Source organism: Dendrobium catenatum, unplaced genomic scaffold (genome assembly GCF_001605985.2).
Source record: "Dendrobium catenatum unplaced genomic scaffold, ASM160598v2 fragScaff_scaffold_1305, whole genome shotgun sequence".
NCBI classification, from domain to species: Eukaryota; Viridiplantae; Streptophyta; class Magnoliopsida; order Asparagales; family Orchidaceae; genus Dendrobium; species Dendrobium catenatum.
In genome coordinates this window covers 171,132-197,007 of record NW_021319767.1, presented here as the reverse complement: position 1 = coordinate 197,007, position 25,876 = coordinate 171,132, and the positions used below count along the sequence as shown (strand labels likewise).

General features: G+C 33.7%; 1 protein-coding gene across 2 annotated transcripts in view; it reads left to right on the top strand.

Moving 5' to 3' along the window:
• Window positions 1-24,902, top strand: part of LOC110094863 (uncharacterized protein HI_0077) — a 29,914-nt gene extending 5,012 nt beyond the window's left edge. Inside the window, exons 2-7 of one of the 2 annotated variants that reach the window (XM_020820197.2) lie at window positions 13,373-13,614; window positions 16,190-16,286; window positions 23,971-24,154; window positions 24,221-24,302; window positions 24,370-24,421; window positions 24,622-24,902. In XM_020820197.2, the coding sequence (XP_020675856.1) occupies window positions 13,373-13,614; window positions 16,190-16,286; window positions 23,971-24,154; window positions 24,221-24,302; window positions 24,370-24,421; window positions 24,622-24,681 (717 nt within the window). In that variant the 3' untranslated portion in view covers window positions 24,682-24,902. Of the gene's footprint in view, window positions 1-13,372; window positions 13,615-16,189; window positions 16,287-23,960; window positions 24,155-24,220; window positions 24,303-24,369; window positions 24,422-24,621 lie in introns of both variants that reach the window. The other variant, XM_020820198.2, reaches the window with a different exon arrangement.
• Window positions 24,903-25,876: the final 974 nt, after the last annotated feature.

Genomic DNA, 25,876 nt, shown 5'->3' with positions numbered 1-25,876 from the left:
GACGACTTGACCCGGGATTGCTATGTTCGCGTATTGTTCGGTATTGCTCTAGGTATTGCTCGGTATTGCTAGGTATTGCTTGGTAATAATGAAAATTATCGCTCTGTGAAGACCAATATCGAGCAATACCGAGAAATACCGAGCAATACCGAGAAAAACTCGGTATTGCTTGGTATTGGTCTTTACAGAATAATATTTCTCGTTATTGCCAAGCAAATACCGAGCAATACCTAGCAACACGCGAACATAGCAATCCCGTCTCCGTTCCGGGTTGGGGTTGTCGGGCCGCGTGATAAATAGTGAGAACACGTGGCACTATTTTACTGGCGTCCGAACGTAGAGCTATGTCAGGTGACCAGACCAAATAAAAGTTCCTTTTCAAGGGTAGTTCATGTTCAACACAAAATTCTAAGTTAATCACATATGGAAGAATGGAGGAGTTATGGCGGAGAATAATAAGGCAACAACTAAATTTTGATCACTGAGGATCCATATGTTGTGTTTAGAATTAGATAAAATTTGGCAGTTGTTCGAGAAACGTTGTTTGGGCGAACATCTGGTGGTTTAATCGAAGAAGCAATCAAAACTATTCACCTTGAATAGTTCCAACATTTGAGCTGGCCAAGCGGGATATTTGCCAACAAGAAGTTGTACATGTGCAAGGTACTTGATATTGGATATAAGGAATTTAAGTGAAGGAATAGTATACCGATCTGTTTTGATAATAGGGATGTTCTCAAGGTTGGCTGGTGAATGCATAGCAGATGTTTGAGAATTATCCATAGCAGCAATTGGAAAGAAGAAAACAACTTGTAGCAAAAATTTTGAACAGAAATAACAAGTAAGAAATAAGAGATACTGCCAAGAATTATTGATAGTTGTCCTGAGACAACCGCTCTGATACCATGTTGAATTACTTAACAACTTGAATAACTAAGATCAAGAGAAAGTGATGTGGAAGATGATTGAAAAAAGCTATTTGTTATGTAATTCTGTTCATTAACCCATGCAATTTTACAAAGGTAAAATATATGAAGTATCTACAGCTGCATAAATGCCTATTTTGCCCTGAGTCTATTATTCTTGACAGATAGAGTTAGCAGTTTGCATTGAGCGGTCAGAATACAGTGTCAGAGAAGGCGGGCTGCTGTGGCAGATTTTATACAATGGCTGAAGCACTATAATTTTCATGTTCAAAGAGCAAAAATAATCCAAAAATTTTGTATGAATGTAAAACATTGGGGAGAAAAGTTTCTAAAAAACTAGTATGATGAGTTTATACTATGCAGAAAATGAAAGAAAAAATTCTAAGTGCAAAAAATTGACAAGATATTCAAAACTTATTTTTCTATAACTTTAGCTGACAATCATACTAAATTTGAGACGTAAGCCTCAAAATAAAAAAATTGCGTAAACATAAAATAATAAATTTTGTATATACTAATGAATAAATAATATATAAAACATAAAAATGCACAAGATAAATAGCAATGACATTAACATATCACATAAGAAGTTAAGAACTCACTAGTCATCAGCATTATCATCACTCATCAGTTATCACTAAGGGGGTCTTCATTTGAATCATCATTATGATGAGCTGCTCTCTTCTCTTCCCCCTCTCCTATAGAGTCTAATATCTCCCAATCAGCTTCTTCTTCCTCATTATTAGTTATCTTCTTCTTCCCTAAATAGTAAATATTTTTGAACAATATCATAATGAATAATAGTGTAATACATTAATAAAAGTTTAAGAAAAGAAAACTATATTATTTATATACTTTTTTTTATTTGTTCTTGAGTTGTGGTGGATGTGGATGCTTTAAGACCATCAAAGAAATCAACATTTAAATCTTCATCTTGTAATTCAGACGGCATCACTTCAACTTCATCATCTACAAACCACTCATCATCAGATGCCACATCATCGCAAAGCAAAGGATCTTCATCATCCATTAATCCTTTTTTCTTCAAATTTCTATCTCTGAGTCTTCTATTGTACATAATGTACACCAGTGAGTTCATCCTCAATGTCGACAAGCGATTTCTCCTCTTTGTATGCATTTGGTTGTAGGTACTCCAATTTCTTTCACAGCCAGATGAAGAGCATGTCAAGCCCAAAACTTTCACAGCAAAACGCTGTAATTCTGGAGTCCCATCACCAAATTGAATCCACCACTCAACTGGAGATCGTTTGGCAATTGTATCTTTTGCTTGTTGTAATCCAAAAAAACCTTCTTTGTTCCTAAAAGGTACCAATTGCAAGTCAGCATTTGATCTTTCAGTTGCATCACTTATTAGACGATCCATGCAATGATATAATCCCAACTTTATTTCAGGGTTTGTAGACTTGTTCTCTGCATATTGATACTGAGGGTTTAGGTAGTAGCCAGCGGCATGCAAGTGTCGGTGAAGCTGTAGTTCCCACCTATCATCAATAATATTCCAAATTTCCCTAAAGCTTCCCTCACTGCCTCCTAAGTTGGAGGCAATCATCTCTTTGGCTTCATCCATAGCATTGTAGATGAAACCCATTGCAGGCTTCTTCTCAGCATCCACCATCCTTAAAACATGAACCAAAGGTCTAGTGGTTGTAATGGCATATAAGACACTTTGCCAAAATCTGTCATTTAAAACAATCTTTCTAATCTCTTTTCCCTCAGCCTTCTTCGCCCAAGCACAACTCAACCACTGTGTAGATGTGAACATAGCCTCTAAAGGTTGTCTGGCATCCAGCATGCTCTCTAAGGTCAAGTATGCGGTGGCAAATCTTGTTGCGGCTGGCCTTAGAATTTCTTTCTTCGAAAACTTTCTCATAAGAGCTAGAATCCAAGAGTGGTTGTAAATAAACTTGGTTATTTTTTTGGCTTTAGTGAGTGCATTTTTATGTTGAGGTAGATCCCCAAGCTTCTCAAGAATCAGATCTATGCAATGTGCAGCACATGGAGTCCAATACAAATGTTTCCTCTTCTCCATAAGTTTATTACCTGCAGCCTTATAAGAACTTGCATTATCTGTCACAATTTGTACAACCAAATGTTCTCCAATCTCTTCAACAATGCTATCTAATAATCTAAATATGAACTCAGCATCTTTGACCTGGTCAGATGCTTCAATTGACCTTAAAAACACAGTACCATAAGGATTATTAATGAGGATGTTGATCAGACTTCTATGTTTGATATCAGACCACCCATCTGACATAATTGTTACTCCTGTTTGGGCCCAAGTCTTCTTAATTTCTTCAATGCTTTTATCAGTGCTTTCCAACTCCTTCAAAATCCATGTTCTTACTGGGAGTGTTAATTATTTTATTGTGCGTACTTTATGCGTATCCTATGCGTTATATATAGGTATAATATGCGTTCACCATGCGTACTTTATGCGTGCTCTCTGCGTCAACATTGCGTATTTTGAAAAAAAAAAAAAGAATATTTAATAGAATTTGATAAATACAATTTTAATGACTATGTACAATATAAAAAATATAAGAACAAATTAAAAGAACACTTATAACAAATATAATTTTACGAGAGAATCTAATGTACATCTTCAACAAGACAACAACATCAACTTTCCTACAGGAATTATGATTGTTGTATTGTCCAATATAAATCATCTTTGACAACCAAGCCTTCCCTTCATTACTGCGATACTTATCCTCCTCCCATGTTCCTGATGCCAATAAACTTGTTAACATAAACCTGGTCAGGATATAGATGTTTATGTTTACAAGTTATTGGCATCAATTTCATGGGAGGAGGATAAGTATCGCAGTAATGAATGGAAGGCTTGGTTATCAAAGATGATTTATATTGGACAAAACCATGCGTTACCATAAGGCAAACGTTCCCGCATTATAAAGTGAAAAATTTAATGTTGAGCAATAGTAAGCAATAAATTGTAAATAATGGCTCATAAAAATTCAACACAACCTCCCAACCATATCTGCCACCCATCAGTCCACAGCTAATGAAAATTATTATTCATGTCACGGCCCCTCAGTCCATACTCCATACTAAATGTAAGTAACAAAAAATATTTAATAGAATGTGTGCGTGTTTTATGCGTACTATATGCGTAATATGTGTGTTTTTTGTGCGTCTATTATGCGTACTTAGTGCGTATTTTGTGCCCTCGTTATGCATATTATTTAAAAACATTTCAAAATCATTTATAAAATTATTTTTTTGTTTTAAAACAAATAAGAAATTCAAACACTAATCTTTGAACGCAATTCCCAAACACAAACTTTCAAATATCATATTCCTTATTTCTCTTCCTTAAATACAATTCAACAAGAGCCATAAACTCTTTGTACTTGTTCAAGTATCATATTCAAGACTAGAAAATGAAATCATAAAAATCACAATGTGTCTAATTTGTAATAACAAGTTTAAGTTCAACGTGTTAAACATATTCTTCATCATTTTAATGTAAGTAACTTATAAACAAAGATATATATTAATTAAAATATTTAATAGAATTTTATAAAAAAAATTTACTGCTTATGTGTGCGTGTATCATGCGTGCGTTATGCGTATTTTGTGCATTCGTAATGCGTATTTTATGCGTTCGTTATGCATATTTTGTGCGTTCATTATGCGTATTATGCTTAATTTATGCGTATTATCATTTAATAGGTCATATTTTACTCAAACCTATGTAAATAACATTTATACACAGAATTGAAAGATATATTCTTTAATGGTTACATCACGAGTTACACTTTTCTTCAAGTGGTCTCGCATTATATAGTAGAAATATGAATGTTGAGCAATAGTAAGTAATAAAGGCTCATAAAAAATCAACCAACCCTCTTATCCTCACAACCATACCTGTCTAAAGGCTCATAAAATATTTAATAGAATTTTATAAATAAAATTTACTGCGTAATATGTGAGTGTGTGATGCGTACGTTGTGCGTTCGTAATTTGTGTATACGGCGTATGTTGTGCGTGCGTAATGCATTTTACAAAATATAGTCTTCAGAAATAAACATTTATACACAGAATGAAAAATATTTATACACAGAAATATTTATACAAAGAATGAAAAATATTTATACACAATAAAAAATATTTATACACAGAAACATTTATACACATAATGAAAAATTGTTATTTTGAGCCTTTTGACAACGTTTTACACAATATTTCATATGCAAATTCTGCCCTATACTTTGGCATGTCTTCTTGCCAATTTGTACTATCAGTCCAATCAGTATTGCCTTCAAGACTTATTCTTTCCATATATTTACAGACATACATTCCACAATCAAAAGAGTTCTCCTGTTTTGGTATACCTTTAATGGTAGAAAGCTTCTATTTTCTGATATCACTATCAAAAGCTCCTTTCGTGTTAGAATATAGGGTTTTAAGCTGAAATATACGTAGAGCAAGGATTAGTTATGTAAATTTTTTAAAAATTGAAGAGTTCATGTTCATCTAAGTATCTAACAGACTAACATTTACAATTTTTGGAACAAGCCTATGCTCTTTGACGCGGTGGATCAACGAGTCATAAAATTTCCACTTTTGTTCTTTCAACAAACCAACCAGAAGGGTAATGTGATTGGATTCAATGATTGGTTGTAATAAAATATTGTTTGAAGTAACAGAAAGCTCGGTTATATGGTCGATTTGTAATTTGGATAATTTCTCCCTTCCTTTGTTATTCTGCAAGTGCAAGTAGTAAATGTAAGAACTAAGAATGGATACTAAGTTACTAATCCAATAGTTAAACTGATAAATTGAATACTAATTTACTAACCCAATAGATTGGAGAGATGTATAAAAATTTATGGTACTTGTCTGGCATGAGGTTACACTTCTTATCTAAGAGATGGGCAAAAATATCTACATGTTCATTGCCTAAATAATTGTCGCTTAATAGCTCATCAATGTCAGATCTGGAAATAAGAAAGTTAACAACAAACATGATACTATCGTCCCTGCAAAAAAAAAAAACATTAAATACGCATTTCATAAGCATAACCCACGCATATCATATGCATAACACACGCATATCATACGCATACCACACGCATATTATATGCATAACACACGCATATCATACGCATACCACACGCATATCATACTCATACAGATCTTCAAACAAAAAATAAGTTGCAATTTTTTACCTTTTATAGAACTTTTTCAAACATTCTAGCACAAAATTTCTCTTCTCAGAAGTCAAACACAGAAGACCTTTGTAATTTTCTATTTCATCTGCATAAACATAAGTTACAGGTTTTATTTGAATGTTATATACTGGTATTGATTCATTTGGATTTGTATATGGAATAAGTTGCATTTCTGCTGGGATTGGCTCATTTATTGGGATTGGATCTTTTGGTGGGATTGGCTCATTTGGTTCATTGGGGCTGTTGGGAGGGATATCTGATTTATGTCTCTTATTGGAAGATGAAAAGTATCTAACAGATCTTTTCTGAGGAACTATTTTGCTTTGATCAATGTAATTATTGAGCTTGACCTCAATAACTCTAACTCTCTCAATAAGATCTTCAAACTTTGTGCTCAGCCTGTCTTCAAATTCTCAAAAAAGTTTTGTGCATGTTTCTTGGCAGGATTTCATTATTATTTCTTGTAGAGACTGAAGTGCTTTAGCAGAAAAACTTAAATGTAGTTGCTGAGGAGATTGGTGGGGGTCTTGCTGAGGAGGTGGGGTATGATGGGAAGATTGGGGGGGGGTGTTTTGATGGGTGGATATGTCATGAGGGGAATCAGGGGATGAAGGGCTGTCTGGTGGATATTTCTCGACATTAACCATATCCATTTCTGCCTAGGAAACTGTCTGTAGGACATTTCAAATCTAACTTTTTCTTATATTAGCAAATAAGTTAGTGATCACAATATCATCAGTCCATCAAAGAAAACGGGGCCTTTTGTCAGCATACATAGGAGCATGAATAGTAGTATGCTCCAGGAATCAAATCTGCATAAGATGAAAGAAAATTTTAGCACTCACATTGAGCCAATAAAATTTTGAATGAATTTAGCAATTAGCACTTAGCACTCACAATTAACAGAGGTATAAAATCGTTGATGTAATCTGCTGGCTTCTTATTTGAAATCTTGGAGGATATCTTATTAAACTCTCCAACTAAACACTCCCTAATTTAATTAGCCCTGTTTATTGACAAAAAATCATCTGGATTATTTGCTATTCTTTGAATCAACCGAGGGGTTTTGAAGTTGTTAAGTTGAAAAAGTAAATTTGAACTTAAATACATGATAAACGTTCTTAACATAGTCTCCGGGGGGTTTGCTTGTTCAATTCCATCATGTCATTCCTTATTTCCGTTGATGTAACTGAAGTATGTGCTAAGGAATGCCAGGATATTTCTTCTCCTTAATTTGGCAGAGCAGTAAGAAGGGTCACTTCATCAGCAGTGAAAGGAATGGGTTGACCTTTTATAACAAAGCATTGTTTTGAAATGTCCCACCTTGAGATCAGCTCATAAATAAGAGGGATATTTTGCTCAAACCCAGGAAATTCCAAAAATTGTATCATCTTTAAATGTTTCAATGTGTCCTTGACTTCAGGAGTAATTTGCTGAGCAAAGTTATCACAGATTGTTCGAAATTAAGAAACATAGTATCTATAGGTAATTGGACGAACATATATCTGAAAATTATAAAATTTTTTTGCAGGTTTGCTTCCACCTTGAGGGAGTTTTTGGCTTGAAAGCTTGGGCTGATTGGATCTATTTTGAGCTTTCTCATTTTTGGGCACCTTTTTTGTGCCGCTTTAGAATGTTTCTAGGTCTTAATGTTTTTGGCGTAGATGGGGATCTTCGGCCCTTAGGTTTTTATTTCTTTTTGAGTGTTTGTAGCTCTTTGAGCATTAGCGGGCTGAAAATCTCCTTAAGGACTTGTAATTTTGACTTTAATCGACGCGTAGGCCCTTCCGTGGGTTTAACTTTAAAAAAAAAAAATCTAGATTCAACACTTTCAATGCTATGTTATTCTCCTTTTGCTTCTCACCTTCATCAATATGCCTTTGAGTCACTCATTGCTCGTAAGTAATTAGTGATCCAAAAAGATTGTTAATTGAATAAACATTTAAATCATTAAACTCTATAATAATAGTTATTTTTGCATCATAAGCAGCAACAACAACAACAACAACAGCATCAAGTCTTTATCCCACTATGTGGGGTCGGCTACATGAATCCTTTTTCTTCATTGTGTCCTATTAAAAGTCAAATTCTCGTTTAAATCTAATAAAGAAAGGTCATTCCTAATATTTTCTAACCAAGTCTTTTTAGGTCTACCCCTACCTTTCTTAATATAAGTCAAATCTAATACCTCTACTCTCCTAACCGGGTCATCGAAAGGCCGTCGTTTTATGTGGCCAAACCATCTAAGGCGACTCTCTCTAATCTTATCTTCTATTGGAGCTACTCCAACCTTTTCACGTATATGCTCATTTCGTATCTTATCTCTAAGGGTAAAGCCACTCATCCACCTGAGCATCCTCATCTCTGTCACACTTAACTTAGTATTATGCTTCTCTTTTAATGGCCAACATTCGGCACCATAAAGCATTGCAGGCCTCACTACCATCTTATAGAATTTTCCCTTAAGTTTGAGGGGTACATTTCTATCACATAACAAGCCCGATGCATTCCTCCACTTCAATCATCCAACTTGAATTCTGTTGATAATATCCCCATCTATTTCACCATCACTTTGAACAATTGATCCAAGATATCTAAAACGTGTACTCTTATTAATGACTTGATCGCCCAAAGTCACAATCCCTTCAGTAGGTCTATTACTACTAAAATTACACTCCATATATTCTGTTTTAGATCTACTCAAGCGAAAACCTTTAGACTCTAAGGTTGACCTCCATAATTCAAGTTTACCTTCAACTCCCTCTCTAGTCTTATCAACAAGAAGAATATCATCAGCAAAAAGCATACACCAAGGTACATCCTCTTGCAAATGTCTAGTGAGAACATCCATGACTAAAGTAAAAAGATATGGGCTTAAGGCTGATCCTTGATGTAACCCAACCGAAATAGGGAAATACTTGGTCAATCCACCTTGTGTTTGAACACATGTAATAGCTCCTGCATACATATCTTTAATGATTTGAATATAAGCATTATTGACTCCTTTCTTTTCAAGAACTCTCCATAGCACTTCTCTTGGAACTTTATCATATGCTTTTTCTAAATCAATAAATATCATATGTAGATCCTCCTTATTTTCTCTATATTTCTCCATCAAACCTCTTAATAAATGTATGGCTTCCATAGTCGACCTACCCGGCATGAATCCAAATTGATTTTGAGAAACATTAGTATCACGCCGCAACCTATGCTCCATAACTCGCTCCCATAGTTTTAAAGTATGACACATTAACTTAATACCTCTATAATTCGCACAATCTTGTGCATCACCTTTATTCTTAAAAATAGGAATTAACATACTCATTCTCCACTCATCTGGCATCTTTTTAGTCTTCAAAATAGTATTAAAAAGTTTAGTAAGCCATGAAATTCCTTCATCTCCTAAGCATTTCCACACCTCTATTGGGATATCATCAGGTCCAACAGTTTTTCCACCCTTCATTTTCTTTAAAGCCTCTCTAATTTCAGTTTTACTAATATGCCGATAAAAACATAAATCTTTATTTTCATCTAGGGTGCTAAGGTCACTATAGTCAATCTTATTTTCACAATCTTCATTAAAAAGTTTAGCAAAATATCTCATCCATCTTTGTTGAATATCATCTTCTAAGAAAAGTATTTTTTGATCTTCATCTTTAATACACTTCACTTGAACTAAATCCTTACTACTCCTATCTCTTTGTTTGGCTAACTTATACATATATCTTTCTCCCTCTTTAGTATCTAATCTATTATATAAATCACTAAAAGCTAATGCCTTTGCATCGCATATTGCTTTCTTAGCATCCTTACGAGCCACTTTATATATTTCCCAATTATCAGAATTTTTAAAATTAAACCAATTTTTATAACAAAGCTTCTTATTTTTAATTTTTTCTTGCACATTAGGATTCCACCACCAACTATTTTTACTATTAGGAGCTTTTCCCTTTGATACTCCAAGGACATCTTTTGCAATATTCTTAATATCAGTAGCCACTTTTTCCCACATAATATTAGCATCCTCATGCACAGACAAAATCTTAAGATCTAAAATCTTATTTCCAAAAATATTTTTGTTAATATTCTTTAAATGCCCCCATTTAATTCTAGAAAATTGTTTTACTTTATTTTTTATTTTATGCCCCTTTATCTTAAAGTCCAAAACTAATAATCGATGTTGGGTACATAAATTTTCACTCGGAATAACTTTACAATCTTTGCAATCTAAACGATTTAATTTTCTAATAAGAAAATAGTCAATCTTGGTTGTATTATATCCATTTTTATAAGTGATGAGATGCTCATTCCTTTTCTTAAATAAGGTATTAGCAATTGAAAAATCATAAGCTAAACAAAAATCTAATATGGTCTTTCCACCTTCATTCGTCGTTCCAAATCCATGGCCACCATGAATGCTTTTAAAAATCATCTACCTCTCTACCAACGTGTCCATTTAAATCTCCTCCAATAAAAACTCTTTCTTCAAGAGGTATATTTTGTATTAATTCTTCTAAGTCATTCCAAAAATTTAATTTAGAACTCATATCCAAACCTACTTGAAGAGCATAAGCACTTATAATATTAATAATCTTATCATCAACAACAATCTTTAAAGCTATAATTATATCTGCAATCCTATTCATTTTTATAACATTATCCTTTAAACTCTTATCTATAATAACACCTACACCATTTCTAGTACGACTCCTACCCGAATACCAAAGTTTAAATCCTAAACTATCAATTTCCTTAGCCTTCTCTCCAACCTATTTAGTTTTCTAAATGCACAAAATATTTAACTTCTTATGAATCATAATATCTATTAATTCCATTAATTTTCCTGTAAGGGAACATAAATTCCAAGTTCATATCCTAATTTTAGTTTCATGGACTAGCTTCTTTGCCCACATTCGTTCTTGATGTGGGAACCCTTGCCTATTTAACACTGCACTCGGGCGCCGGTGCAGCGGCCGTTGCACACCTGTCACTGTATTCAGGCCATACAGCGCGTCGCTTCCAGGGGACGCCCTAGCATTAACACAATTTGTTAAAGGAATCATGTCATTATTGGTCGACAAGTTTTACGCTGGCTGTCGACTACCTAACACAACCCTCCACTTTTCTCATCCAGGACTTAGGACCTGGCAACGGCAGTGTTAAATAGGATAAAAAAAATCTCAATATTTTTTATCCTTAACATATGAATTTAAGAATTCATATGCTAAGGATAAAAAAATATTGAGATTTAGACACTAGAAAATTATTGAGCTTCATTGTAGTTAAATTAAAAAATTGTTGTATGGTGTTATATTTTATTAACACAATATACTAAATGATTCATGTCATGATTGATTATAAGTTTTGCACTGGCTGTCGACAACCTATTGCAACTCTTCATTTCTCTCATTTAGGACTTGGGACCTAATAAAGACATTGTTTTATTCGAAGTATGATAAAATATTTAATTATGCAGTGAGCGTGGATCAAACAAGCAACCTCCATATTCAAGTTGGATGATTAAAGTGGAGGAATGCATTGGGTTTGTTGTGTGACAGAAAAGTTCTCAAACTTAAGGGAAAATATTATTAAGATGGTAGTGAGTCTACAATGCTTTATATTGCAGAATGTTGGTCATTAAAAGATAAGCATAAAATTAAGTTAAGTGTTGTCGAGATGGGAATGCTCATGTGGATGAGTGATTTTATAATTAGAAACATAATGTGAAAAGTTGGAGTAGCTCCGGTGGTAGATAAGATTAGGGAGAGTCACCTTGAATGGCTTAGTCACCTAAAATGTCGACATTTTGATGACCCTGTTAAGATAGTAGATGCATTAGATCCGACCAATGTTAAGAAAGGTAAAGCTAAACCTAAAAAACTTGGTTAGAAAGTATTAAAAATGGTTTTTTTTTGTTAGATTTAAATGAAAATTTGACTCTTAATATAACATAATAACAACAGAAATGCAACAATATCAAGCCTTTATCCCACTAGGTGTAGTTGGCTACATGAATCATTTTTTTTTTCCGTTGTATCCTGTTAATAGTCAAATTCTCATTTAAATTTAATAAAAAGATATCATTTCTAATATTTTCTTATCAAGTCTTTGTAGGTCTACCTCTACCTCTCTTAATACAGGCCAAATCTAATATATCTACTCTCCTAATTGGGTCATCAAAAGGCCTACTTTTTATGTGACCAAATCATTTAAGGCGACTCTCTCTAATCTTAAATTTAATTTTAATAGGACACAAAGGAGAAAAATGATTCATGTAGCCGATCACATATAGTGGGATAAATGCTTGTTGTTGTTATTGTTGGTGGTGGTTTTACATTTTATTGATGATATAAGTCACCTTGATGTAATAAAACATTAAATCATTAATGTTTAGTGTATTTGGCAAAAAAAACTAATTATTATCCCTTGTTTAATTATCTTAAATGATATAATTGATTTTTGCATGAATTTGTGATTTGAATCTTGCCATAATGGGATGACAAAGCATCAAATTTCACAAAGATGAAAGGAAAAACAAAAACAAAAGTTTAAGTGTCCTTGGGCGACATAATTTGATCAATCATAGAACCTATATCTTTTTAAATATTTTTCAGCATTTTATCTCCTAATAGATGATTTTGTAGAAGTCCCTTTTAAAAAATTTGCCGAAACTAAATGCTTATATCAAACAACGGAAACACTCCTTGGTTGGGATGGGCATTGTGATTCGAAATGACAAATGCGAGCTTCTGTTTGCGGCTGGTATGCATAAAGTGAGATGCAGGCCGTCATCTCCTTGCAAAACCTTGTTGTGTCGAAGGGGATAACTACGATGTTATGAAATGACTGTAACAATCCATGAGAGATGTCAGTTGGAGGTTAAATCTACAACTGTGGGATGATCTGGCCTTTTTCACTATATTTGACCTGCTAGTTTTTCACTATTGCCTAGAGAGTGTAATGAAGCAGCTGATTTGTGTGCTAAGTATGTTTTATATGGTTCTCTTGTTTGGAAGGGCAATGATGACTTACAACTTCCTGCTTCTTTTTCAAATTTGTTGAGAGAAGAACGTAAAAGGCATAGCCACATGTAATTGTATTTTTTTTTTTAATGCTAAATGCCTTTTAAAATAAAAAACGGAAATATCAGAACTGTCTTAAAACTATACCTCCACAATACTTCATAATGTGGCGAGACCAAAACAAAGAACTTGTTGATTTCTGCAGGTGCCTCCCAGGGAAATACAAACACATAAGAGTTCCGGCCTGCCACTCAATGCTTACTTGCTCCATAACCTAGCGCATGTGGAGCTTAATGCCATAGACTTGGCATGGGATACGGTGGCTCGTTTTTCCCCACTTCATGATCTGCTTGGAGATGAGTTCTTCTCTGATTTTGCTCGTGTTGCAGATGATGAAAGCCGGCACTTTGCATGGTGTTCACAAAGGTTAACGGAGCTTGGCTTCAGGTGAGGTGATGCTTCATTTTTTCTGGATATAGATGTTTTCGGTGTTTCTTCTTGGTTTCTTGCAATCATGACAATGTTCTGTATCCTACTAAGCCTTTTCATAAGGTTAATTGATACTTTTTTAAGCAATTTGACTTCGATTCTTGAATAATTTACATGGTTCTGGTTCTATTGTATCAAATTATTTGCTTTCCTAGTAGAAAAAGCCTACTTGTTGTAGCCAGGAGTCCTGTGCAGCTCATCTCATTGTTTACTAACTTCTGTTTTTTCATTCTTTAGTGTTATATACTTGGGAGAGATTTTTCTATGAGCTTAGCTTAAGAAAAATTCTTGTATTTTGTTTGGATTGACCTGAGGTTTCTTAACTCCAAGTTTTGTTCTTCTTGAGGAACGTAGGAAGGAACAACATAGGATGGTTGGAACACACGAATGACTGGAAAAGACTCCAATTTATAGTTATTTATCTTTAGATGACCAATGAAGACTCATAAGATGCGATGTTGTTTAATTTTTTCTTTCTGGAGAAAAGATAGAAATTTCCATGAACCATGCTTGGAATGAGAGAAGATAATGGTTTCATTGAACATCCACGGGAAAACCCCTGTTAACAACAAAATAAAGTAGAAATATCTGAAAATTAACCAGATAAAAAATTAAGAATGCAACAGGTGCAACCAAAATGCTCTCTCTTTCCAACCAAATAACCAATGCAAAACAGGCCTCATATAACGCAAGGTGCCCTGAGATTAAATCAGTTGCAGACTATGTTGCACCGATACACCTACTTATGAAGGCGTGCTGTATCCGATACACCGATACACGGATACGCCTCCGATACTCCACCGATACGTGATACGCCAAAGCCGTATCCAATTAAAATACTATTTAATTTCAAAAGGACATGCGTATCTGATACGCGTGTCCGTCGAAAAACAAAAAAAAAATCCTAAAAAAAAGACGTGTCATATTTACTTCCGCGGTTGCGAGCAAGATTCTCTCATTTCCGAGATGGATTTGAGTCTCTTGATGATATGAAAATAATAAAAATTACTAATCTTTCACTTGATGAGCCTGAATTAGAAGCTATGATATTTATTGAAGATGATATAGAAGTTCAAAGACAAACCAATGAAGAAGATAATTATATCATTCCTTCTATTGAATTGTTGAAACTTCATGTGCTAGATAATTTATGTTTATGCTTTTGTTGTTGTATTAGACATTTAATGCTTACTTATATTTTGATATTATAAGCTACAAGGCCACAAATGATGTTGTTGTCATTTTTTTTTTGTAATTTCAAATATTATGCTTTGATTGCTTTCTTAATTTTCATGTATGATTTATAAATTATAATGCCGTGCCCGTGTCGTACCCGTATCCTATATTTTTAAGAATTGACGTGTCCCGTATCCGTATCGTGTCGTATCCGTGTCGCCGTATCCGTATCGGTGCAACATAGGTTACAGACCTTCCAAGTAAAATACGTCATACCAAAACAACATTTGCAGCTTCAACGGTATATTCTGCTCCAGCTCTGACTATGCAATCTGTATACTAAAATTGACCGTCTTGAATCTTGATGACTGCCAATTTTGACTGAGTATGCACTTGGGGAATCACTCCGTGTCTAGCTGTAGGATCCTTGAATGTTTGATGAAACCAATGCACCTACCCAATTATTTAGGAAATCATTGTTTTTAGATATTGGTTCTGTGTTCTCACTAAACATCTTTTTGTTTCATTCCTCCCAGATACCATAATGGACTCCAAGCAAAAGCACACATGCCTTTCCAGCTCCCTCTTTCGTCATTCACTCTCTCCCATTCATGACCAGCTCCTGATGAAATCTAAAACTACCGTTGTCATGAACCATGTACGGAGAAAATCCAATCCATCATGTAGAATATATGATCAGCACTCTCGATGTCACTAGTAAATAGCTTACAGCAGACTGGCATTTTCCCTCTTCTAATCAGTTACTTTCAAGATAATATAATTCTGCATTACCAACCACCGAAAGCACTTTATATTCGCACATGAACCTTCAAAATAGTAATTTCTGCACTACGTTGACCAAATAAATCTCGAGGAAACCTCATTGAGCCTATTCCTTCTTTCCTGCACGTTTTTTGCTGAAGTTATTGTCTCCTTTAAGAATGGATTTAAGCTGTTTGAACCTGTGCAATACCCCTTGGACTATCTCTTTGAACACATTACAGTACTTTCTGAGCTGCTCATTCCATGGGCTAGCAACTGAGCAGGATGAGTTCCGAACTAGTAGATTGAATTTTCTTTTTTCCTTTATTTTTAGTGCTTGAAGAACTCCCTGTCTTTCATGATAAAGCTTCACTTATTCTCTTTTACTGGATACTATTATTTTCACCCACAAATAGCTTTTTTCTCTAAGCCATGACTCTACTATCCATTTCTTAGATCTTTATTTGTTATTTGTAACTACAGATGGGTGATCAGACACTTCTATCTTTCTTGCAAGCTTGATTTATGATTAAATTTAATTGACTACAAAAGTAAATCTCATAAATTTAAATTTGGACTTTTTTTGGTGCTTCAGCTATGGCGACATGCCTGCTCATAATTTTCTTTGGAGAGAGTGCAATAAATCCTCTGGAGATGTTGCTGCACGATTGGCAATTATACCACTGGTTCAGGTGGCTATTAATCCTTCAGGGATACATCAAGCAATTTTTTATTTGAATGGTTAGGTGAAGACCGTATAAATTGTCTTTATTTTTGGTAATATTATTATTTTTTTAATGCGGGCAAGAGATGGATTCTAGCTACGTATGTTAATTAAGATAAGATTAGAAGGCTTATCAGTTAATGTTTCTTCTTCTACCAATGAATGGTGGTAGGAAATGAAAAAATGATTGATAATGTGATCAACATAGGCATTCTGACTGTGTAATAGTGAGATAAACCAAGCTACCAATCATTAAATATAGTATAAAATAGTTTTAGTAAAAAGTTTGCCATTTCAAGAAGAATACCGATGAATGAGTTCAAGAGGAGCATTGATTGTATGAGTTCAAGAGGAGCATTGATTGTCCTAGCATCAGTAAGAGGAGCATGTGATATCAGCTCCTACAAAAAGTTTGCCATTTCATAGCCTTCACAAGTGCATGCAATATTAGTACTCAGGAAATAATGTACAAGGCCCATATCTTTTATTTTAAAATTAGAAGCTAATTCAAACTTCCACGCTGCAAGCCTCTCAATATCATCACTTATAATAATCAAACAGTCAACATATAAAAAACAAAATACGAACAGCATGAGTACACTTAGAAAGAGTGCAGAGTCATAATCGCTAGCGTAAAATAAAGTCTGGTATGTACAATAGAAAATTTTCAAATCAAGTTTGTCATGTTTGCTTAAGACCATATAATGGTTTTTTAAGCTTGCAAACTTCATCATGGTTGTGAAAAATACGTGAAGGGGGAATAATACACATCTCTTCTTGAAGATTGCCATTCAAGAAGGCATGTTTTGCATTCATCTAAGTTGTATGTCAGTGACGAATTGATCAACAACAATAATAGTATGAACAATTGTCATTTTTGTAATTCGAGCAAAAATCTCCTTATAATCCATACCATCCTATTAAGAAAACTCTTTTGCAATCAATCATGTTGTATACCACTTAATAGACTCATCTGATTTATTTTTGCTCTTATATATCAAATGAGAATCAAGTAAGATAATTATTATTGAAAACTTTTTGAATCAAGCTCGTTGTGCCTATTTAAGACTATATAATGCTTTTTTCAAGCTTGTAAACTTCATGAGAAATACTAGGAGGGGGAACCATATGCAACTCTTCTTAAAGATCACCATTCAAGAAGGCATATTTTACATCTATATTAGATATATGCCTGGATGAGCTAATGCAACTACAGTAGTACAAATAGTAGTCCTTTATTCATCATGAATAAAAGTCTCTTCATAGTTCATTCCATACTATTGAGAAAATCCTTTTGCAATTAATTGTGCTTTATATCTTCACTAGATAGACCCATCTGATTTTTTTTTTATTTAATACACCAAATAATAGACAATCGCATTTTTTTCTGAGGTGTAGGTATCAAATTTCAAATATTCATCTTGCACATGGTAGAAAGTTGCTCGGCAATAGCATGCAGCCAAAAAGGATAAAACTTTGCCTCTTTATATGATAGAGACTCAAAGAAATTGTGAATACGATCCAAAAAGGATGAAGAATCAGAGTAAGAGGAGTAAATAAAATATGATAATCGAGTTGAATTATGAGCATGTTGAGAATAATGAGGTGTAAGATTCACAGTCTCAATAGGTGTTGGGATGATTGTAGCAAAATAGGAGGTGATAATAGCATCAAGAACTAAAATTCTTGCATGTGATAGAAATGCTATCTAAATCATCAATCAAATGATTAATGTGAACAAGATCAAACTTAAACATATTGTGACATTTAGATGAAATAAAAAAGAAGGGAATATGCTCTATGATGCACCGACACTTCAATTCAAAGAGGAGTGAAATGTCCGTCACGTCCGACTCGACACTAGTTCGACATGTGTCGGACACGCCAAAAATGTGTCTGGTTAAAACATTATTAAATACAACTTGAACATGAATGTTCGACACATGTCTTAAATATTTTATGAATTTTTTAAAAAATAATTATTTGTATTTAAAATTTTTATTCAATTAAACTATAAAAATTAAATTTCTTATTTTCTATCCACAACATCAAATCCATAGCCCACAATAGCCCATTCATCGAATATTCTCATTTTCATTTCTAATTTCTATTTGGCAGGTCGCGACTTTGGTTTCACAGCAATGTCTGATGTCATCTCAACATCGACGTCTTACGTCGTTACAACATTGACATTTCAAAACCATCTCAACATCAAAGTCTGATATTGTCTTATCATTAATGCTCGACACTAACAATTTCTACACCCACAACTTAACTGCTCATCTTTGTTCGAATTTGTCTTAACATCGATGGTAGACGCCCTCTCAACATTGATGGCAGATGCCCCCTTTTGATGTCTAATACACGACATCGACTCCCGAGCCTCGACATCCTAATATTAATCTTAAAAACAAATTCTATTTAAATAACTTATTATTTCTAAATTATTTTTAATATTATATTTATTCAATTTTTATACACTATTTTTAAATAATAAAATTATAATATTATGTCCAAATCGGGTCCATGTCCTATATTTTCAATAATTGACGCGTCCCGTGTTTGTATCGTGTTGTATCCGTGTCATCGTGTCCGTTTCTGTGCATCATAGAATATGCTTAATGATGAAAATATGATGTGATAAAATTTTGAGTAATCAGATCAAAGAAATTATCCTTTTTGACCCCACCACAACACAAGAAAACATAAATAGCTTAGCAAGAATATAACTTGCATATTCTATATAAGAATAAGTAAGTACAACTAAAGACTCATAGGGACGTGATAGACCTAGAGTATCTTATAGGATATAACTTTATGAACAGTGATACCTGAGATGTGGAATGATGAGATCTTATTAATGGAATTAACAGTGGTAAGAATTGCTTTCCCTCAGAATTTACCTTGAACATATGTAAACAATAAGAGATAATGATCGTTTTCAATATTATGCCTATGTATTTTTTTTCTCTAATACTTACTCTATAGAACATTTTACATGAAGTTTGATCGATGTATTATTCCATCTAAAATAAGCAATTAATGAAATTTATGTTCACATTCTTTTTGAGATAGAATTATCATAGTTATTGCATTTCAAGATTTTACCATTATTATTATTACCATGTGTTTAATATTTATTATAGGAATTTACTAAATTTATTATTATAGTACATCCTAATTATTGAGGATATTTTTTATTGCTATATTCGATTACCTTTATGTTGGCATAGTTGTATCAACATATTCTTCAATTCAATAGATGTTATTGTAATTCTAGCTTTTTTTAATATGATATTTGATTAGCCATTGAAGGAAGTTTACTATCTTACATGAGTTCATGGATCTAACTTTGCAATGAGTTGGCTAGAGGGGTATCTATTCAAATGATGATAGACTCTATATGTGTGTTGATTGGATCTTATTGATGGAATTAATGATGGTAAGAGCCATTTTCCTTAAAGAGTTCACTTGTAATGTAGGCAGACAATAAGAGAGAATAGACATTTTATCATCACCATTTTCTAATAACATGTCTATCTTTTCTTTCATCATCACCATTTTCTTTGAAATATCAGAATAATAAAGTTGATGTATTATTTCATCTAAAAAAATAAAGTCATGAAATTAATTAAAAGTATGCTTTCATTCAAGTCACATCTACAACACTTTATAATGAATAAGTGTTGGGTTTTGACAAATATATAGAATGAATTATCAATAATAATGAGTATAACTATCAATAAAGAAATATAATACTGAGATCCTCCTTATATGGTAATTGAGGAGTGCCTCATAAATAAGAATTAATTAAATCAAATGGTGCAACATAAAAAGAACTATTTTTTTAATCAAAAAGTAATGTAGAAAATTTTGCTCATTTGCATCAAGTACAATAATAACTATCATGGGTTTACAATTTTTTGCAATGCTCTTGTAGAAATTAAATATTTTAAATAAGTGGATAAAATATAATTAAAACAAGAATGTCATAAATAAAAACTAAAGGAATGAATTAAATAAAAAGATGACAAATCAATAAGAGGCTTGTGATATATAGTATTTTTAGTTTGTCCAAATATAACTCCCTACCTATACCTATCCCAATTGGCCTATAGGAGCAGATCCTAGATATGTCAAAAAGTTGATGAAAATAAAACCAAGTAGTTAACTCACATAATTGACCAACATAAATAAATTTTCATGTAAGATCAGAAATATGATAAACATTAAAAAGTAATAAATTAAATATAATATAACTAACACCAGCCCATGACATATGTGTTCCATCAGTAGTCATTATCAACATAGGATTTATAGGACAAAAAATAAATGATGAAGAATTGAGATATGATGAGAAGCTATCGAGTCTAAGACCCAAATAGAATGAGATATACTTGAAGAACATGTGGTTGACAATCCTGAAGCAAATATAAGACATCGCTGTTTGATAAGGAATTTGGAAACTGATCTATCGGAGAAACTACCATGGGATAACCAGATGGCGATGCACCTGCTATAAATTTTGTAAAAGCCTTTAAGCATGCCGTTGCGGTTGAATTGACTAAAAACACAGATTTTTTAGGCTAACATTGTTGAGATTTATTCTATAATTTAGTTTATTGAGCATTTGAATGCCCTTTCTATTTACAAAAATTGTATTCATCAGTAGTAACCTTGGAATTGGGCTTATTCTAATAGGTAGAAGATGAGCAAATAGCGATTTCTAAAATAGATTGATGATTGGTTATGGAAAGTCATCTCTTTCCTATTTGAGACTTATGATGTATCTCATCTTCCATAACCCAGTAGCTACAGAATCAATGGAGGAAAGAGGGCTACAATGAGAATATTACCCCAAAATATTTCAAAGTCATCACATAGGGCCACCAAAAAATTTAGTATTCATTGCTACTCTTTATGAGCAGTATAAGGAGCAAAATGGTTTAAGCTCTACTAAATCTTCAAGGGCTAACTAGTTCCACAGATTAGTTATGATGTAATACAACTTCACTTGCTAGTTATGGCGGTATAGAACCAAAATCGAAGGAGTTCATTGAATGGTAATCTTCAATAGAAGGCATACATGATTGCCCTTCCTAGTTATTCTCATAACCTTTGAGGAAGTTTGCAAGCTTAAGAAAATATTATATGATCTTAACTAGGCATCTGGAGCTTTGGATAAGTTTGTCATTGTGCTTGTCTTTCATGGTTTTCACCTGTCATTATAACTGGCTTAAGTACACTCTTGTTGGTCATATTTTGCTTTTTTATATGTTGATGTTTTATTATTACGTATGTGATAGGAAATACTTGAGTTCGCAAGTAACCCTAAGGTAATACTTGAGTTCGCAAGCAACCCTAGTCAAAATCAGCCCAAAACAGTGAGCAAAACTGCTGTCCCAGCAGTTTTACAGCAGCTCCGCAGCAGGAAATGCACCCAAACAGAGAAAAATAAGGAAAAGAAACAAGGTTTCCACTAGTAGATGCAAGAAAACAAAGAAAGATACAACGTCCTTCGATTCGAGAGGAAGAACAACTCTCCACAAGTCTCTAGCAAACCCTAGAGCCCAAGCACACAATGAGATCTCAAACTTTTCCTTCTAATTCAAGATCCGGACCTAATTCCCCCCTTTCCCCCTCTTTAACTCTCATCCCCATACAAAATCCCTAAACAGCCCTTCTATTCAAATTTCCCCCCCTTTCCATTCAAATTTTCCCTCCAACCCTTGAATTAACTCCATGTGGGGCCCGCCTAGAGTAAGTAAGGATTGGAGGGGCCCGCCTAACAGTATGATGATATTGATGGAATTGCAGTGTTGAAGTCTAAATTAGCTCTTTGCTTTCAAATGAGGTTTGGGCCTTCGACGTTATTTCATGGGTATTGAGGTGACTCGCATTCTGAAGGCTATCTTCTCACTCTGTTTAGCCATACAATTTATACTGTTGAGATTGCTCGTCTTAATGATAATAGGATTTTTGATAATCCTATTGAACTGAGTGCTTAATATTGTTCAGAAGGTGATACAATCAATTCTATTTAAATCGTACTATTGTTTGTTGTTGGTTTATCTCACAATTACATTGCCAAATATTGCATATGTTCGTGCTATTGATCAATTTTTTCTTCTCCCACCATTATTCATTGCGGTATTGTTCTTTATATTTTTTTCATCATCTTTACGGCACTCTTCCAAAATATTTTATTTCTATTGCATCTTCTTTGGCATTGCATGTTTATGCTGATGCTGAACGGGTCCATTATCTTGTAGACTATAAATTTGTCATTGGTGTCTTCATATTTTTGGAAAAGTAAGAAACAAGGCATTTATTTCTTCATTTCATATTGAAGTCCAGTATCGAGCCATGGCCTCTACTACTATTGAAATAATTCATTTGTGGTGGTTGTATTGTTCCATATTAATATTATTATATTTTTTGATATTTATAATAAAAATATATAATATTTATTATTCCAATATATCCTTATTATTAAGGATTTTCTTTTTTGTTGTCTTTTTATTGCTCTCTTCTATTATTTATATCTACATATTTGTATAACATTTTTTTCAATTCAATAAAAGTCATTTCAAATTTAGCTTTCTTTTAATGGGACTTAGCTCATTTGTCATCACACATGTTGTGTGCTTGAGAACTTGCGGTAGTAGAGTGAGTATCTTATATCTTAGCATAGCATACAAATCCACACACAAATATGAGAAGTTCTCAAAAGATTTAAGAGTTTTTACATGAAGAACTTGAGAAGAAGAAGAAAAAAAAACTATAAGATTTGATCTGGTTTAAATAATTTATTATGTAAATGAAGATTATAGAAGCCCGCTCATACTCCCATTTTTAGAAAACATAATACGAATTGTTGGATTGGCCTCCTATAAATATAGTGAGAAGTTCTAGGAAATAATGACTAGTGATGGTGATGGTTAGGAGACAGTCTTTAGTTGGTCGAACTTAGTGTCAATGGTGAGAGGCGGGGGTGAGGAGATGGATGTTGGGTGTTGATGAACATCGACACCAGGAAAAAATAGTTGGTTGATTGAGGATGTTTGTGTTGGTTGGTGATGGTCGGGATCATTTGCATCAATTGTCCAATAAGGCTCTAGAATTCCTCATATTTCTAAGCGCCCTTCAATTTCATGTTAAGATCTCCTTCATTAGAATGGTGGCCTATTTATAATTTTTTAATGGCATTTTCATTATTTTAGCTAAAATACTGAAGCACGTCAATGGATGATGTGTTGATTTCCTTGATCATAGATAATTTTTTAGTCATTAAAGTAATTTACTGATATCATAATGGAGCGATATTTAGCTCTTTGAATTCTACTTGTTGAAATGCTTATTTTGACTACTTAGTACACCATATTTGAGATTATTTGGTCTATCAAGTAGTGTGATTAAGTTTCTAATTTAAATATTATGTTAACATTCGTGTTTGAGTGAATGGATTTTTTAGTGATGCTTCAACACATTCTTTTCTAGCTCTATGCGAATTATAAGATATTAAATAGAATGAATAATTTAGATACTGGTGCTCATTTGATATCAGGATAAATCTTCCTCAAGAAGCAAACACAAACAATAATTTCTGCCTTTTTCTTCATGATTTATAAAATGACAATAGGCTCTTGCAGGAAGCTAGAGGCCTGGATGCTGGGCCTAGATTGGTTCAGAAGCTGATTGGATTTGGAGATCATAAGACATCAAATATTGTAGCAATGATTGCTGAGGAAGAAGTTGCTCACGTCGCAGTTGGCGTGTTTTGGTTCACTCAGCTCTGTCAAAAGATGGGCAGAACTCCATGCGATACTTTTAAAGGTAAAAATGGAACCCTGTTGTTTTATTCAATTTCAATGTTTCTAATTGATCATACCTTTGCTTCAGATTTGTTGAAGTGTTATAGTGTGGAGTTGAAAGGCCCTTTCAACTATGCAGCTCGTGATAAAGCTGGGATACCACGTGATTGGTTAGTCTTTGTAAAGGTTTTTTCTGGCTCTCTTTTGCGGTTAATGTAATTTCTGTAATTGAATTAGGTATGATGATGATTCATTAATTCAAGATGCGACCAGGAAAAGACTTTCAGAGGTATTCTTAGGCTTTGTTTGAGACGGTTTTTTTTTTGTTGTTTCTTAAAGCAGTTTTTTAGCATAAAATTTTAGTTTTTATTCTAGAAAGATGCTCTAAAAAGCAATAAGAAAGCCGTCTCAAATGAAGCTTTAATCACTTTCTATTATTGCCTAATTAGAGATTCTGTGCTGTAATGAATCTGAAAACTATTTTGGCAGGTTCATGATAGGCTTGCAACCATTATTTCTATGGAGCAAGAGAGCTCAAAACTTGGATAGACATTGCTTTGGGTGATCTATTAGATCAATGAAGAGCATGATCATCTTATGGATTAGCAGGAGATTTTATTCTTATTATTGTTTTTAGATTAAATCTCATTTACATGCAAATCATATTTTAAAATTATAAAAATATTTTATTTTCTATGAGTTTGTATGAAGTATAATATTGCAAGTATATAGCCATAAATAATAATGCGACTTATAAATTTGTTGTCTAATTGAAATATAGAGAAGTTCTATTGTTTTTGCTATCGATTCAGATATGTGAATAAAGAGGAAAAAGGTTTGAAAAGACTGATAAAGATTTATTTAAATTTTGATGTCTCTTAGAATTGATTTACAAATATAAAATTTCATTCAAGTTTTTCCTTTTTTTTCCCCATTGAATACAAAATTCTTAGGCGTCCTTTTTTTAGTGTAACTCTAATTTAGGGGAATTATTACGTCCTCTAACTGATTGGACGTAGAGCTACGTTCGGCCGCCAATAATATGTTGCCACGTGCTTTTAAATTTTGATGTCTCTTAGAATTGATTTACAAATATAAAATTTCATTCAAGTTTTTCCTTTTTTTTTCCCCATTGAATACAAAATTCTTAGGCGTCCTTTTTTTAGTGTAACTCTAATTTAGGGGAATTATTACGTCCTCTAACTGACTGGACGTAGAGCTACGTTCGGCCGTCAATAATATGTCACCACGTGCTCTTACTCTTAATCACGCGGCCCGACGACTTGATCCGGACCGGAACCTGGGAATGCTATGTTCGCGTATTGCGAGGCATTACTCGGTATTTGCTCGGTATTGTTAGGTATTGCTTGGCAATAACGAGAAATACCGCTCTATGAAGACCAATACCGAGCAATACCGAGTTGTATCGAGTTTTTCTAGAAAAACTCGGTACAACTCGGTATTAGTTATTGCCTAGCAAAATCGATCAATACCTAGCAATACCTAGCAAAATCGAGAAATATCGAGCCATCCTGGGTCCGTTCCGGGTCGGGTTGTCGGGGCGCGTGGATACCTAGCAATACCTAGCAAAATCGAGAAATATCGAGCCATCCTGGGTCCGTTCCGGGTCGGGTTGTCGGGGCGCGTGGTAAATAGTGAGAACGCGTGACGCGATTTTACTGGCGGCCGAGCGTAGAGCTACGTCCTGTGACCGGACCAAATAAAAGTTCACATTATATATATA